This window comes from Myxocyprinus asiaticus, chromosome 41, assembly GCF_019703515.2.
Source record: "Myxocyprinus asiaticus isolate MX2 ecotype Aquarium Trade chromosome 41, UBuf_Myxa_2, whole genome shotgun sequence".
In the NCBI taxonomy this organism is placed as follows: domain Eukaryota; kingdom Metazoa; phylum Chordata; class Actinopteri; order Cypriniformes; family Catostomidae; genus Myxocyprinus; species Myxocyprinus asiaticus.
In genome coordinates, this window is record NC_059384.1 from 16,884,346 (window position 1) to 16,901,138 (window position 16,793).

The following is a 16,793-nucleotide window of genomic DNA, read 5'->3' on the forward strand; positions in this document are numbered from 1 at the left end:
TCCTTCTCTGCATGTGCCTGTTGCCCTTTACAAACAGTTTTATGTAAATGTAATACTAAATCATTGTTAGACCTTACTGTTTTTTTTTTTTTTTTTTAGTAACATACCTCTATTGCTCTCCACCAATACGTATTGTATGTGAACTTAATGTATAGAAAAGTGTACACTAAAGTTTTTTAGATTATTTAGTTATCAGTTAAACATGTGTACACAGGCAAGGTGAACATGAGAGGCTATCTGTCTCACCGCTTTCAGAAAAGACATCTAGACATCATTTCATTTACATTTATTCATTTGGCAGATGCATTTATTCACATCAACTTACAGTGCCTTCAAGGATTTTAGCATGTGTGTTCCCTAGGAATCAAAAGTGACCTTAGCATTGTTTGCACCAGTTGAGCTACAGGAACTTTGCAAACAGTTCTGGGTAAAGGGTATGTTTTATCTACCGTTTCATTTCAAAATGATTATGGAGAATTAAAACTAAGGATAAATAGATTTAGATTGACCATTTGTTATGCAACTGGAAATGAGACACAGGTGAGATGTCAGAAATCTCTCACAACAATTAATCACAATGGATGGCTTGGTGGGAAAAATCAAACCAGGGTTGGGTGACTGGAGCAAAGCAAACACTAGAGAAAGCCATAGCTGGCGATAATTTGCTGTTCAGATGTGAGCACAGAAGCAAGTTTCGGTATGAGCTGTAGTAGGAGAACTATTTGGATAAACCCCAATCTCAAGTAAGCTATTGTAAAGAAGCAGTATCCAAGACATATCACACTAGCATCCCTTGGATTCCACTGAAACAAGCTGACAGAAAGGAAACACTGTGCTGGGGCAAATTCAGATTATTCTATTGTTACATTTAGTTGTTGCATTTAGCATACAAAAACAGTAACTGCAATGTTTAAAGGAGAAAAGAATGACATTTTGACCTATAAACTTTTATGTTTTTGTAACTCGAATCAATTTGTAATAATCTTATTGCATTTATTGTGCAGACAACTAAATCAACTGGGTAGGTTGACTTCCCCGAAGAGTAGTTCTGCAGCACTTTCAAAACATTTGGATTGTAACATTTGTACTATTTGAACTGACTGATAGCACTATTGGCTAAACTAATGCTGCTTGAGTCTGGATCAGGACTTTCTGTTTGTCCAAACAATGGAAGAAAGTCTATTTTTGCATTCATTTCTCATTTCTGTTCCATGGTTTCTAATACCCTTTGGTCCCAAATACATCCTGTTCTGAAACCACATCCTGCAGAGGCGCACTCTCTCTGTGCACTCCTACACAAGCCTCAATTCAAAAGCACTGAATACAGCTAAGATATGGAAGTCAAGATAATAACAACAAAAGGTGAAAGAGATGATATGGACATCTCACCTTAAACACTGCTCAAAGACAAGAAATACCTTTTAGTTGAGGTCCATGAAAGCAACTTGAATGACTCGGGTGACTGCATAAAGTGTGAGGTGTGTCAGGTGCGGCATCCAAGCACAGTGGTGTGACAGTGCATGCCATGAGAGCATCTAATGTTATTGTCTGGTATGGACGTATAGCTTGTGTTGTAGTATTATTATTTTTTAAGGGGCCGCCATTTACAAAGAAGGCATTTTTGCATTTTTTAAGTGTTGTTTTATGTACATATGCACTACACGGACATCTTTGACCACTGTGAGGCCTCTTGCTGCTTTTTCAGTGTGTGTGCAGCGCTTTAAGATGCTGTGTCAAGTTAAAAGATCAGCATGTAAAAACACATCTAAAAACAGCTGCATTCTGTTCCAGTGTTGCACTGCATCTACCTTTTTTTTTTTTTTTACATATGTGAGGAGAAGGAGGGCGGGGCCAGGCCGTGACTACGCATGCCCGGCCCACAATCGGGCTAATCAGTCGAGGAGAGGGATAAGTGCAGCGGAATGCAGCAGTTCGAGAAGGAGAGAGCCACATGCAGCTGCCATGTGTGTGTTTATGTTTTTGTGTCTTTTTGTTTAAACTCCTATTAAAATATGACTTTGATTGTTCAGCCGGGTCCCGCCTCCTCCTTTCCCAACCTTAACGTTGTTACAACGTAATAATACTCTTTGGATTACAGTAAATCAGGAGTCGGCAACCTATGGCACGCGTGGTTGGTAATCACTGGCATGCCAGCAATGGTGAGAGAGGAGTAGACTGATTTATTTATATCATGAGCAGAATGGGAGGCTAAATAAAAAGTTAAAATGTGGAGAGACTGCAATATACCCAACAGACTCTTGCAGTGCATGCAAGCCATTCACGCATCACGAGCCGCAGCGCTTCACGTTCGGTAAATCGCGCGAGTAAGTGCGTCCCCTTTGCTTCGGTCAGGCTGCGTGGATGACAGCCTACATTTCATTTATTTCTTTTTGTTTTAAGAACAACACGTGATGTAATAAGGAAAACACCACTATTAATCCTTGAGATTTCCAACCCAGCTTACAGGTACACCCTCCTTAAACCATAGTCACACTCAAAATTACATTAAACAATGAAAAGAGAAAACATAAACCCACATCGTGGGGTTCAAAAATATTTTCAAGTATATTCAAAATATAAAATAAACCTGGTAATAAATTTTTAGGATTTTGCAGGTGCGATTCACCGAAAAGAGCTAAAAAGTCGATCAGCTTGTGATGCGTGAATGGCCTGCACGTGCAGTGCGAGTCTTGTCACACTTGAATTCTGTTTAGCCTCCCATTCAGCAGATGACAACATGCTGCGTGATCATGAGGAAGGATTACATCAAGATGTAGATTGGAATACAGGTGCGAAAAACATAAAATAGCCTGCTCCTCTCTCGCTGTTGCTTGCGTGGTAGTGATTACATGATTACAATGAAATAATATATGAAATATTTACGATTTCACACAATTTCGTAATCAGTAATCAAATAAGCAAATTTGTGACATTAACTGTGTTAACTCATTCTCTACAAAAGGACATGTTTTCTTTCATTAAAGCACTTAAGATGCTCTGTGAAAATTCACATGCAGGATCATGATTATATCATAATTATCGGGTTTTGCACAAAATTTTTACTCAAACTGTTGTGCTAATAATATCATTTGTAATGAAAAATAAACCATTAAATTAGAAAAATGCAAAATAAAAAAATGGCATTCCATGTCAAAAAATCTAAAATTTTCACATGCAAATGAGCTTGTGATTCGCCGCAAATGTTTGCCAGAAGCTTGCAGCTCTTGACCGGTAGTAGTGAACCTCCGGCAAACTTTTAGCAACAATGGACAATTAGCTGCAAGTTTGCTGCAAAGGTCATTTGCATGTGAAAATTATCTGTGGCAAATTTGCGGCAAGTTTGTGGCAAATTTGCGGCAAGTTTGTGGCAAATTTTCAGTGAACTCTCAATTTTAGTAAGGGATCTGCAAAATTAATTAAAGGAATATTCCGGGTTCATTACAAATTAAGCTCAATCGACAGCATTTTGAGCATAATGTTAATCACCACAAAAAATTATTTCGACTCGTCCCTCGTTTTCTAAAAGAAAATTGAGGTAACAGTGAGGCACTTACAATGGAAGTGAATTGGGCCATTTTTCAGAGGGTTTAAAGGCAGAAATGTGAAGCTTATAATTTTATAAAAGCACTTACATTAATTATTCTGTTAAAACTCATGTATTATTTTAGCTGTAAAGTTGTTTAAATCACTGCTTTATGGTTGTTTTAGGGTTTACAGCATTACGTCATCATGGCAATGAAGTTGTAAAATTGGCTATAACTTTAAACAGAAAAGGTTTTAAGCGATGTTATTGCACTAAAATATGTTAAGATGCATATTGTTTATGCCTTGTGGCAATACTTTTGAAACATTTTAACATTTACGAAAATTGGCTCCATTTATTTCCATTGTAAAGACCAAAGTATACTCCGAGTGTGCGCATTGCGGATCCCTCTGCGCACAGTATGTGTGACACAAATTGCATCATCAGCCGCTTAGATTTTCTTGACTCGCGCACGCGGTCCTTGTCTGTGTGCATCGTCTGCATATGTGCTGGCCATTGACTGTCCTAAAAGAGTGTCTCAAATCAGTTGTAGTGCGCATGCATTGAACGTGTTCCTATTCGTTCAAAATTATACTCACCAAGGCAACATAGTCAACCGGGCGCAAGGCGATCCGGAATGCAGAAAAACAAAGTATACCTGGGCCTTAAGAGCCGTCCGTTTTACGTATTCTTTTTTTAAGAAAAGAAGGGACAAGTCGAAATAAATGTTTGAGGTAATCAACATTATGCCACAAATGCTGCAAATTGATCTTAACTTGTATTGAACCGGATACAGTGCATTCAGAAAGTATTCAGACCCCTTCATTTTTTTTCACATTTTGTTATGTAGCAGCATTATGCTAAAGTGCTTTCAAATTTTTTATTTTTTCACATCAATCTACACTCCATACCTTATAATGACAAAGCAATAAACACATTTTTGCTAAATTTGCAAATGTATAAAAAAAAAAAACTGAAATATCACATTGACATAAGTATTCAGACCCTTAACTCAGTACTAGTTGAAGCAACTTTGGCAGCTATTACAGCCTCAAGTCTTTTTGGGTATGATGCGACAAGCTTTGCACACCTGGATTTGGGGATTTTCTGCCATTCTTCTCTGCAGATCCTCTCAAGCTCTGTCAGGTTGGATGGGGACCGTCGGTTGACAGCCATTTTCAGGTCTCTCCTGAGATGTTCGATTGGGTTGAAGTCTGGGCTCTGGCTGGGCCACTCAAGGACATTCACAGAGCTGTCCCTAAGCTACTCTTGCGTTGTCTTGGCTGTGTGCTTAGGGTCATTATCCTGTTGGAAGGTGAACCTTCGGCCTAGTCTGAGGTCCTGAGTGCTCTGGACAAGGTTTTCATTAAGGATATCTCTGTATTTTGCTATGTTCAGCTTTCCTTCAACCCTGACCAATCTCCCAGTCCCTGCCGCTGAAAAACACCCCCACAGCATGATGCTACCACCACCATGCTTTACCGTTGGGATGGTATTCCACAGGTGATGAGCGGTGCCTGATTTCCTCCAGACATGACGCATGGAATTGAGACCAAACAGTTCAACCTTCGTTTCATCAGACCAGAGAATCTTGTTTCTCACAGTCTGAGAGTCCTTTAGGTGCGTTTTTATGTGTGGATTCCAATCAAAGTGTAGAAACATCTCAAAGATGATCCAGAGAAATGGGATGCACCTGAGCTAAATTTCAAGTGTCATAGCAAAAAGTCTGAATACTTATGCCAATGTGATCTTTCAATTTTTTCTTTTTAATACATTTGCAAAGTTATCAAAAATCTGTTTTTTGCTTTGTCATTATGGGGTATGGAGTGTAGATTGATGTAAAAAACAAAAACAAATTTAAAAGCATTTTAGCATAAGGCTGCAACATTACAAAATATGAAAAAAAATGAAGAGGTCTGAATACTTTCTGAATGCACTGCATATTTCATTAATGTAAACGTTCTGAAGAAAATGTAGCACTCACCGTGATGATGCTAGGGTGTTGTGGGTGGTTGTTAAGATGTTTTTAGTGTTTGTTTATGTGCTTTTATGCAGTTGCTAGGGTATTCTGGGTGGTTTCTAATGCATTGATAATTAAGTAAGAGCACATCCCCAAGTTTCTATAATATTATAGCCTCTAGATATGACTTGGGTTCCTCCTTCATTGTAAGTCTATGGAATAATTTATCCCATTTTATCATCTGTCTAGAAAAACTCATAAGTCTGACCACTTAAAAAAGTAATAGCACACCTCTCCTCAATAAGTCATTTGATTTGAGGTATCATTTGTGTCCAGTGCGGGAGGAGTTATGCAAAAAAATAAAAAATACTTGGGGTGAGGGGGGCCTGGGTAGCTCAGTGGTAAAGACGCTGACTACCACACCTGGAGTCGCAAGTTCGAGGCGTGCTGTGTGACTCCAGTCAGGCTTCCTAAGCAACCAATTGGCCAGGTTGCTAGGGTGGGTAGAGTCACGTTGGGTTAACCTCCTCGTGGTCGCTATAATGTGGTTCTCACTCTTGGTGGGGTGCATGGTGTGTTGTGTGTGGATGCCACGGAGAATAGCGTGAAGCCTCCACACGTGCTAGGTCTCCACGGTAACGTGCTCAACAAGCCACATGATAAGATGCGCGGATTGACAACTGAGATTCATCCTCTGCCACCCGGATTGAGGTAAGTCACTACGCCACCACGAGGAACTAGAGCACATTGGGAATTGGGCATGCCAGATTGGGGAGAAAAGAGGAGAAAAATCCAAAAAAATAAAAATAAATACTTGGGGTGAGGGCTTTTGAAAAAGCCCAAAGCCTTAATATGAGGAACAGTAATAATGATGCCTTAGCAAGCGCCACTAATTAACACATATCAGTGTTCTCGCTGTCTGGATTTAACTCATGAGACCTCTGTTGTATCTTACAGTGGTGGAATGTCGACCACATGACATCTCATTGTGTGGAATAATAACCACATGACAAACACCCTTAACAAAGACTAAATCTGTTCATTGTTGTAAAGATAATAGCAGTAAACTATGAAATGTGGCATGGCTGCAGCTCTTGGTTGTCCTGTACAAGAATTACAGGACTGAGATTCATGGTTTTCATTAGAAACTACTCATTAAAACAGACACGATGCCAAAATGTCTGTCCAAAAGTGTTTAAGAACACACTCATTGTCTCAGTGCTGGATTGTTTGACAGTGGGCAGGTCTGTGTGTGTGCTAGTATGTGATAAACACAAACTGTAACGTTCCCTCAGTTTCTTTTCCACCCCTGCAAACCATGTAACTTTTAGATAAACTTGGCACTATCACTATTAGATAATAAAAACTCACTTCCTGTCCTGAAAAACATGACCCCCATGTGTTCTTGGACTCAAACCATCAACACATCCTATTGCCAAGTGTATAATATTTTTCAGGGTAAACCATTAGTTGTGCTAGTATGCACTGAGGTCTCTGACTCAACTTGTAACTACTTTTTAGACAGCTCTCTGGAACACTTGCTTTTTGTTTTCATCCAATTTCCTACATAGCTGTTCTAGTTTCATATCTTCTCACATAATCAAATACTTGGAACTCAAATGAATTTTTCATGTCCATTTATTTATTTGGTTAGTAATCATATAATTAGTGGGAAATCATTATGTTGGGGTTTATTCTGTGATTCTTCCACTTCTGTGCAAGTTAGGATCTGTCTTAGGGTGTCAAGCTAATTTTTTTCTGAGCATTCTGTCACCATTTATTAAAGGGATAGTTCACCAAAAACTTAAATTGTGTCATAATTTATGTGTCATTCCAACCCCTTATGTTTCTTCCGTGGAAAACAAAAGGAGAATGTTTGGGTGAACTATTCTTTTATGTTATTGTTTTCAGAACATAAAAAGAGACCTAAATGTCAGCACTGTATGTGCAATTCATCTAATCATAATTTTTGGCCAATGGGAGTTTAACGCCTGTCAAAACACCCAACAAGAAATCTTGTGTAAGTGGGTCCAGAAGGCTCCCCCGGTGATATCTGGTGTCCTTAATCCTTGTGATTTTGTTTGGTATGCTGTATTTATAATTTCCAGACCTGTTGTGATTTCCCCAATCACACACACACAGCCAAAGAGGAGGTAGCAACGGTCTGGCAGACACCAGATAAAGAGATCTGATCCGAGGCCTTTGACCAGGAGGAACCAGAGAGGAAGTTATGGGAAGCAGAGGGCATTGAACAATATGTGGGAAAAAGATTTTAAATTCACCACAAAAGGCTGTTCCCCTTCTCTCTAGTCATTTTGTCAGAGAAGGTTTTTTTTTCACCCAAATCTGTACTGCCCTTGCAGACGTGGGGGAAGTTATGTGTGTGGGGGAAGGTAAAGGGCAGGACTCAGATCCAGGCACAATAAAGATGAGTTTACAGGAGAGCACTTTGATGTGTGGCTTGCTTAATACTTGCTGATGTCCACAGAGCATGAAATGACATTATTTATCATCAGGGATATAAACAACGTCACCCGATTAAAGTGTATCAAGGAACAGAAGACTTCCCATTATATATTATTTAGGTAAATTTGATACAAAATATTAGGACATGTGATTGGGATTTTAGCTTTGTTCTAAAACCATTTTAAGGAATCATAAGCGTTCTCCCCAGATCAACATCCTGTTTTCCCCTCCTCTCTCAAACACAAACTGAAATTATTAAAGAATCCACAGTCCAGTACTCACAGGTTGGGTTTCTCTTAAAAGTCTTTCTGGACTGGTGCAACACAGTCTTGCAGTCTTCCATCAGCTGATAGAAGCGAGTCTTCTTCCATGAGCTGGACTTCACCTTTAATAGGTCTCCACCATTTAATAAAAACTGCAGGTCTGCGTCTCCCTCTAGACCTAAAGGTCAAACATGGGTTAAGTTCAAACATCAGTGTAAATGGATTTTCAGACAAGTCAACCTCAATAATCAAACATGTTCAATGTCAACTGTCAAGGGATCTCATTTTATGGAAACACATTGGTCAACTACTAAGTCAGCTGAACTACAGATGTTTCAACATTATGTATTTAACAACAAAGGATGTCCAAAAATACTGATCATGTTAAAAATATCTTAGTCATGTAGCTAAAGGGCGAAACTGTATAACAAGATTACATCTCTTGGTTACAATAATGAAACTGCCTACACACACACCGCTCTTCAGACAAAAGCTACAGATGATCTTGCAGAGTTTATATGGATTTGCCATTCAATGTGAATTTTAGAGGATGTATGAAGTCAATTTCCCTTAAGTTCACCGATCACACAGGTCTGTGATCTATATACAGTACTGTGCAAAAGTCTCAGGCACATAAGATGTTTCACAAAAACATTTGTCTTAAGATGGTTATTTATATCTTCAGCTTTAGTGTGTCAATAGGAAATGTACCTTTTAGACTCCCAAACATGAATTTTTAATAGAATAGAATAGAATAGAAGAACAGGGAGCCCTGCTACAGATGGCATGACCCCCACAGAGCATCGAGTCAGTCTGGGATTATAAGAAGAGAAAGAAACAACATCCTATCTGCCAACAACCAAGAAAAACTGTGTCCAGGTGTACCTAGAAGAATTGGTGCTGTTTTAAAGGCAAAGTTTGTTTATGTTTACTTGAGTTTGTTTGATGTTAACTGATAAATGAAAACTATTTATGGCATTATTTTTGAAGAAAATATATATATATATATATATATATATATATATATATATATATATATATATATATATATATATGATATTATACCTGTATAATGCAAAGACATTCATACTGTGCATGTTTAAGTGTGGCTTAAGTGTCCATATACTTTTTGGGGCCACTGTACATACTGTATATCAACATAATGAAGATTCTGAATGTTTCAACAGAAGTATTGTACATACATAATGGCTCTAATTGTGTGGTTTAGTTAGAAACTATTCTGTGCTACCTGTAAATCTTCTTAATATAGGTATCAATCCATCTTGTATGTACAGTATTAGTTAGCTTTATCTAGTTGTTTGAGAATCAGTATTTCATACAAATAATATAACTTTAGCATGTACCACCAATCTTTTTATTTCCTAGATATGTTTTTTTAAGCACATGTTGTGATGAAACCACAAACCCACAGTGCAGATAGAGTTGTGATTTGAACAAATCTGATTTGCATCCCTCATGGAGAAGATAAAAGTATAAACACAGTACTTGAGTTTGCAGGTCTCACACCTGAACATACAGTCAAAACCAATATAAGTTACAAGATAAAAGAGAGTTTACAGCTTAACCATAGAAGGTAAATTAAATATTACGTTTATCCAACTCACATATGTCATCAGAATACTTCATAAGAAACAGGCCAATTTCTTGAGTATGGTCAAAAATTTGTTTCTTGGTTCAAATGTAAAATAATTTATCTAAAGTTGGTCTATTTTAAAGGTGAAGTGTGTAATTTCTGCACCACTAGCGTCATCAAATGGAATTGCAAAAATAATTACTATTTTCAACAGATAGTACCCCAACTCACACCATTGGTTGCGGGCTGGTTGTGATTCTCCAACAAACAGAGCACGTTTTAATAGTTTTAAACACTTTTTGGAGGAATTGCATGATGTTGTCTCTGTATGGCAAGGGACAATTATTTTCACATAAAAAGATTACATCTTTTACAGATTACAGATTTACATGCTAGGATTATTGTGTCTAGTTTTTATTATAAAGTGACAAATATATTCCACAATATCATTGCAATGTGGAAATAAAATAATATGTTTATGTGTGTGGCTAGTGCATGTGTCAATGCGTGTCAATGTTGCAATAAAAGATTCACTTCCTTTTCAGGAGCGGTTGATGCATTTGGAACGATAAATCACTGTGTTTATCGCCTGCAACATCCTGATGAGAATTAAAGCCCTGAATCAAACTGCTGTCCTCCAGCTATAGGCTAATCATGCTGAGTGATTAACAACCAACTTTGTTGAAAACTGTTGTGGTGGGCCTAACAGCCCAAAAGTCACACTAGGAATATTTCCATCTTCTGAGACCCAAGCATGTGGGCACAACCACAACATTACAGACATTTTTTTTCATGAGCTCCTGCCACAGAGGCTGTTTATGAGGATCTGGCTGCACCCAAGCAGAGGGCGGAGAAATGGTGAAAAAGTTGAGGATCTCAGAAATGCCTCTGCATACTTGCCCATATTTACTCAGAAAACTCTGTCTATAGTTTTGTTTTGATGACTTTTTGAGGTCTTAAAACTAACGCATTCTTATCAGTTTCACAACAGTCAGTACTATAGCCAACCTGGATGTTGCAGAAGCGAAAGACGGCCAAGAGTTGAACAGCTAAAATGCAAAATGTCAACCCCCAATACTGTTCACCTCATTGGGAATAGTTTCACAATCCAACTTTCTAAAGAATCACATGAAGAAAACAGTTTTGTTCCACTCTATTTGGCTGGAATTTATTTTAACACCAAACAGCACACATCAAAAGAAAACTTAGGTAATACTTTTGGCTCTTTCATCATCCCAAACAGAAAATGGCTGTGTTATTCCAAAGAAATAAGGCTGGGATCATACTCCTCTTCTATAAAATGTACAGTCAAAGATGTTTGTGACTTTCCTCGAAAACTAGCTTCTCTGGATCCATGGTAAACATCCAATGCATTTGATCATGGTGCACTTCGTAAAGGCACTTTGCATTTTCTTAATGTTTCAATCCTTTGTATTTAGAGTTATTTTACAGCATCCAGGTCATGCAAGCGTTAACTTGTGCAAGACAGCAGAAATTTACTGGCACGTGTAATAAAATTGTAATACACAAAGAGTGTATTATATTATATATTGTTATACCTGTATAATGCAAAGACATTCATACTGTGCATGTTTAAGTGTGGCTTAAGTGTCCAAATAATTTTTGGGGTCACTGTACATACTGTATATCAACATAATGAAAACTGTGTGGTTTAGTTATATTCTGTGCCTGTAATAATCTCCTTAATATAGGTATAAATCCATCTTAAAGGTATTAGTAAGTTGTATTTATTTGTTTGAGAATCAGTATTTCATGCAAATAATATAACATTAGCATGCACCGCCAATTCTTTTTATCAAGCACATTATGTGATGAATAATAAACTTGTGATACACACAATGTGAGTGATTCTATCACCCAGTGTATGTGATTTTGGAAAGATGATTATCAGGAACCTCTTAATAAATAAACTTTTTATAATTGCTCGTAACTTAAATGTAAAAAAAAAGAAAAAAAGAAAAACAACAACTTTAAAATGTACCATGGTAACAATAGTTTTCATTACCATAGTAACCACAGTGTTACTACAATAATACTGTGGTAGATTCTGAAAAACATTTGACAATGTTTGAAGGAGATCCCATATTATGTTTTTACAGTGACTATTGTATTTTGGCAGAATTCAATAGTTGACATGGTAAATATTAGTTAGCGAATACAGCCAATAAGGGCCCTAGAAAGTTGACAGCCCTCCTGTAGCCTGGTAAACAAAGGCATATTGAAAACACGACCACCCAATATAAACGCTACACCCACCTATGCGTTTCCCGTTCTCGCGTGCCACGTTCTTGCACTGCTCTTGGTACATTAACTCCTCGGATTTCGTTCTTTTACAAGGGTTGTGTGCACAATACATTGTCGAATTCCTGGAAGAGATGCTCTAATCGATTTACTTTGACTAGAAAACTTTCTATGACGGGAGAAAACCATGACGTTTGCAAGTCTCCGTCTATGGGCGGGTTCTGAACCTGCCCAAATAATCCCGTTGTGTCGGTCCCGATTCACTTTCTGTGAATAGCGCTCGCACCTAAACATACGACATGTAATGGCATGCACGGTGGTATTTAAAACATGTCATGTCAGAATAGCAAAAGGAAACGTATATGTATAGCGATGACCATAGACAGGTGTGATTGCGCATCGTTTTCTCATGGCTGCTTAAACACAAAACTTCACCAAACTATTATTGTTACATAAATTGTTCGTGTAGTCGACTTCAGATTTTGCTTGTTGAAACTAAAAACTTTCCTTCTCGTGTAGACTGTGCAAACGTGAAGGGAAAGGACGCCCTCTTCTGCCTAAATACTCGCTTGACATTAAATCAATTAGACTATTTTGGCACGCTGAATGTGGTTTGTTGTCAGGCACGTCACCCCTGAAAGAAAATAAGCTACACCATATTACAACCCTCATTTGTAGCCTATATGTTTGTAATGTTCATGGCTTATAACGAGACTTTAGTCTGAACGTATGTCAGCGTTTAGCCTACTAGTTTGAAACCGCGGATGCAGTGATTTATTTGACGTTACATGCAGGTAAATTTGTCACTTGCAGAAAGTAATTTTAACTTACACTAACTAAGAATCATTTAAGGTGTGTGTGTGTGTGTGTGTGTGTGTGTGTGTGTGTGTGTGTGTGTGAGTAGAGAGAGAGAGAGAGAGAGAGAGAGAGAGACTTACTTTCCATTAAGGTCTGAAAGTAGGAGCTACATAATACACAGTTCTCAGATGAAGAACAGGGCACCAAAACACCCCTGAGGTGATGGAAAATGTTCCACGATGGCACTAAATACGAGTATGTGGTAACTACGTAAAACAATGGCAAAACTGAGTGCAACAGTAAACACGGTGGACAGAATAAAATATGACGGTCCCATGTTTGTGAAAAGAAACTTTTTTCGACAGCAATCATCAAATAAAAAAAGTTTTTTTTTATTTTCATTATTTTTTTATATATATAATTTTGCATAAAGGCTGTGGAAATGTACCCAATTAAAATGTATGTCTAAACAGAAAAAGCACAATTAAGACAAATAGTATTCATGTTACTATACTGTCAGCTCAAATCAAATGCGTTCACTTCTCTCGCGCAACACACATCTCTCACTGCAAAAATGATTTAACTTACCGATTCTGCCCGCAGTACCATTTATTTCCATGATTTTTGTATTGTTATATTTAACTTTTTCTCTCAGACGGAGACCCAGATCCGAAAAAAAAAAAAAAAAAAGACATTTAACGTCCAAACGCCACCCAGATAACTGACTGGATTGAGTAAAACTAGTGTCTTAAACCATCCGCTGACAGGAACGTTTATGTGGGGAATCCGCCTATAATTCTCCGCGCAGTATCAAGAATTTGCCAACACCCATAACAAAAACACCGGTCTTTCAAGTCTCTCTTCTCAGCTCACGATGCCCTGAAATGTTTCATTTGTTTCGCTAAACTATGCCGTAACTGAATTGTTTGTGGGTCTACTTTTCGGTCATTTTGTAGAAGGCAGCTATCGTCATTGGCAATAGATGCTTTGAATGCATTTGTAGTAGGTCTCAACTCCACTCTTCCACTCTTGTCTTACAATTCCACTTTTTACAAATTGCGAAGATCTAGGTTGGAGGTTACATTCATAATCCAACCCTCCACCTAGATTAGAAACACACCTGAACTTCACTTGAAACCAGTTATATTTATATTCACTTCAGCAAGGTGATGTACTGGTACAAATAAAGTATCAACAGCTAGAATAATCTCTGCAGCACACAGGCTTCCCATACTTTTGTATACATCCAGAGTCCAAGTCCTCCACAAAAGTGGGACTTCTGAAAAATTGTAAATGGTGTTAATTTGTAGTGTAGTAGCCTACCATTTCACCCAGATTTAAAAAAAATGTTGTCATCACTTAGTCACCCTCATGTTGTTCCAAACCCATATGACTTTCTTTCTCCCAAGGAACACATAAGAAGATGTTAATAAGAATGTTTGCCTCAGTCACAATTCACTTTAATTGTATGGAAACATATGCACCTCCTTTTGTTTTTCATGGATGCTAACACAATGCTACACTGAAAGTAAATGGGAGCATACTAAATTTGTCTTGAAATGCGGACATGGTTTGAAGCCACAAACAGCAGCGAACAGAGGCTCTTTGAGGCAAATATATCTCTTGATGAACTCAAGCAGACATAGGATATATGCAGCTTCTTTACTGCATGAGTAACTTTGAAAATCCTTCTGCCAGGCAGCTCTTGGCACACCCTTTGCAAAACTGTCAAGCCATACCTTAGCTTCAGGTATGCAAAGGTGTGCACTGTCTGTGGCATGTGATTTTACAGAGCAAGTCAGAAAAAAAAAAAAAAAAATGGAATAGAGTGCAAAAGTCTGGTTTCGGATGTAAAAATCCCATTTATTTATCCCATAGATGAATTGATTTTCAACGATAACTCAGAAACCTTTAAAGACAGACCTACTGTGAGCTACGAGGTTGTTCATTGATAGTATATACTTAAGGTGAAGCCATCCATCTGCATTATTTCAACTTCGTTGTTTCAATATTGTGTTTGATAGCGTAATTTATGGTAAATCACTACATTACCCATAATACAGCAGAGAAGGATCCTCCAATCAGAGAATCGCAGGCCAATGAAACCGTAAAACGTGCCTCGGAGTCACTGCCTACTCCCATGACTCACTGTAAATTATGTAATCGAGTCAGTTTCCCATCAACCTTACACAACTAATATATTTGTACATATTGGAATATATTGCAATAAAAGTAAAATATATTGTTTCTATACTTATAATCAACAACCAAAAATCAATAGTTTTTTATATTTCCATTGTTTTTTTATTCAATGACATAATTCGCAATGCTTCATGGGATTGTAGTCTATGCCCTCATGAAAGACGGTAAGTCCACAGTCTTGTACCTTTGTCTTTTTGTCAGATTTTCAAATAATTTTTTGCCTCAAAACAAAGTTTGTGATGTTCTGATTCACCTCAGAGCTGGTTGGTTTGGTTCATGGCTTACAACTTTTTTATGAAGTATTTTATAAAAATTCTATGGAAGAAATTAATGGGGAAAATACTTCTGGAATCCAGGCGGCTAAAAAAGTGTGTGTGGGGGGGTGGGGGTACTGTTGCGCTTTATTGGTGGTTCATATGATTGGGATCACATTTAAACTGGTAAACATGTTATGTCATGAATGTGACAGACTTTGATAGCCCACTGGCAGATTTATCTGAAAAGGCCTAACCACAATACACCCAATTTAGTATAAATTGTATAAACTTGTAAATGTGTTCATTGATTTCCTCCCAAACCATGCATTAAAAATGCATTTTGTATCTGGCTGCAAGTCAGAATGTATTAATGTCATTGCATTAGATAACAAAATATCAACTAAAGTACCATTTAAAAGAAAATAGGTTTACACACAATTTACACACACACACACACACACACACACACACACACACACACACACCCATGTGAAAGTGTATGTTTTATTTTATATTCCGTTTACAACTGTTTTAATCACATTTAAGCCTTTAAAAAAATGTAGGGTGACAAATTTATTTTAAAAAGTACAATTTTAATTTTCTTTAGTGTTGAACTTGCATGTGTAATAATAATACGAGCTGTCACTGTTGGTCAACTACACATTTTAACACAAATTATTAACAAGTTGAAACCTAAAGCAGAAATACACGTATAACAGTTAAACGCTTGTATTATGAAAAAGTGCATTGTGTCATAGCTGTCTGAATGTGATCTGCCAGGTCCAATTGACCTCCGCGGGTGTTGGTAAAAACGAATATTTAGAGTGACCGAAAAAACACCTCACTAGCATTTTCACGTAATAAAGGGGTGCTGTAGACTCACACCATCGACTCTTGCTGAAAAATATACTTTCTGTGCTCCCACACGTAATCCAATTTGATCGACTCTTCTCAGTAGCAAACAGGAAGTTAGATGACAAAATTCAAAAGGGCGGAGCGCGGAAAAGGGGCGGGGCTGAATAAGGTGAATGTGTGAACTTGAGACGCCACTGGCGTCATATTTCCACTAAAAATGGCAACAACAACAACAAAAACAACAACAAATGCTAAGTCTATGCAATTAGTTCTGAAAAAAGGTTTAGCATCATTTGATTGCATAAGTCAAAGTCTGATATTTAGCTTTCTAATGCTATGAAAGTGTGTTTCAAGTGTCCAACTTCATTAACACAGTAACTGGATGAAATCGCGGTGGATAGGGACCTTTAAGGAAGTCGCGCCATGCTACCATGGTAACGGTGTGTAAACAAACATGGCGGTCACAAAAAACCGTGTAAAGGGAGCTTCTAAGGGAACTTAATTTAATTAATAAAGTCCGTATATTCTTAAAAGACTTCTCGTTTTTACAGGTTTATTTGTAAATAATAGCCTCTATTGGATTACTGCATACATCATAAGCACCTCGCGTGCC

At 37.7% G+C, this 16,793-nt stretch overlaps 1 protein-coding gene across 2 annotated transcripts in view; it reads right to left on the reverse strand.

Moving 5' to 3' along the window:
- Positions 1–13,767, reverse strand: part of LOC127431887 (1-phosphatidylinositol 4,5-bisphosphate phosphodiesterase delta-1-like) — a 42,975-nt gene extending 29,208 nt beyond the window's left edge. The window contains exons 1-2 of one of the 2 annotated variants that reach the window (XM_051682515.1): positions 13,455–13,767; positions 8,232–8,390 (exon numbers count right to left, since the gene is read on the reverse strand). In XM_051682515.1, coding sequence (XP_051538475.1) covers positions 8,232–8,390; positions 13,455–13,485 — 190 coding nt within the window. In that variant the 5' untranslated portion in view covers positions 13,486–13,767. Of the gene's footprint in view, positions 1–8,231; positions 8,391–12,083; positions 12,243–13,454 lie in introns of those variants that run through there. The other variant, XM_051682514.1, reaches the window with a different exon arrangement.
- Between the last annotated feature and the right edge of the window lie 3,026 nt (positions 13,768–16,793).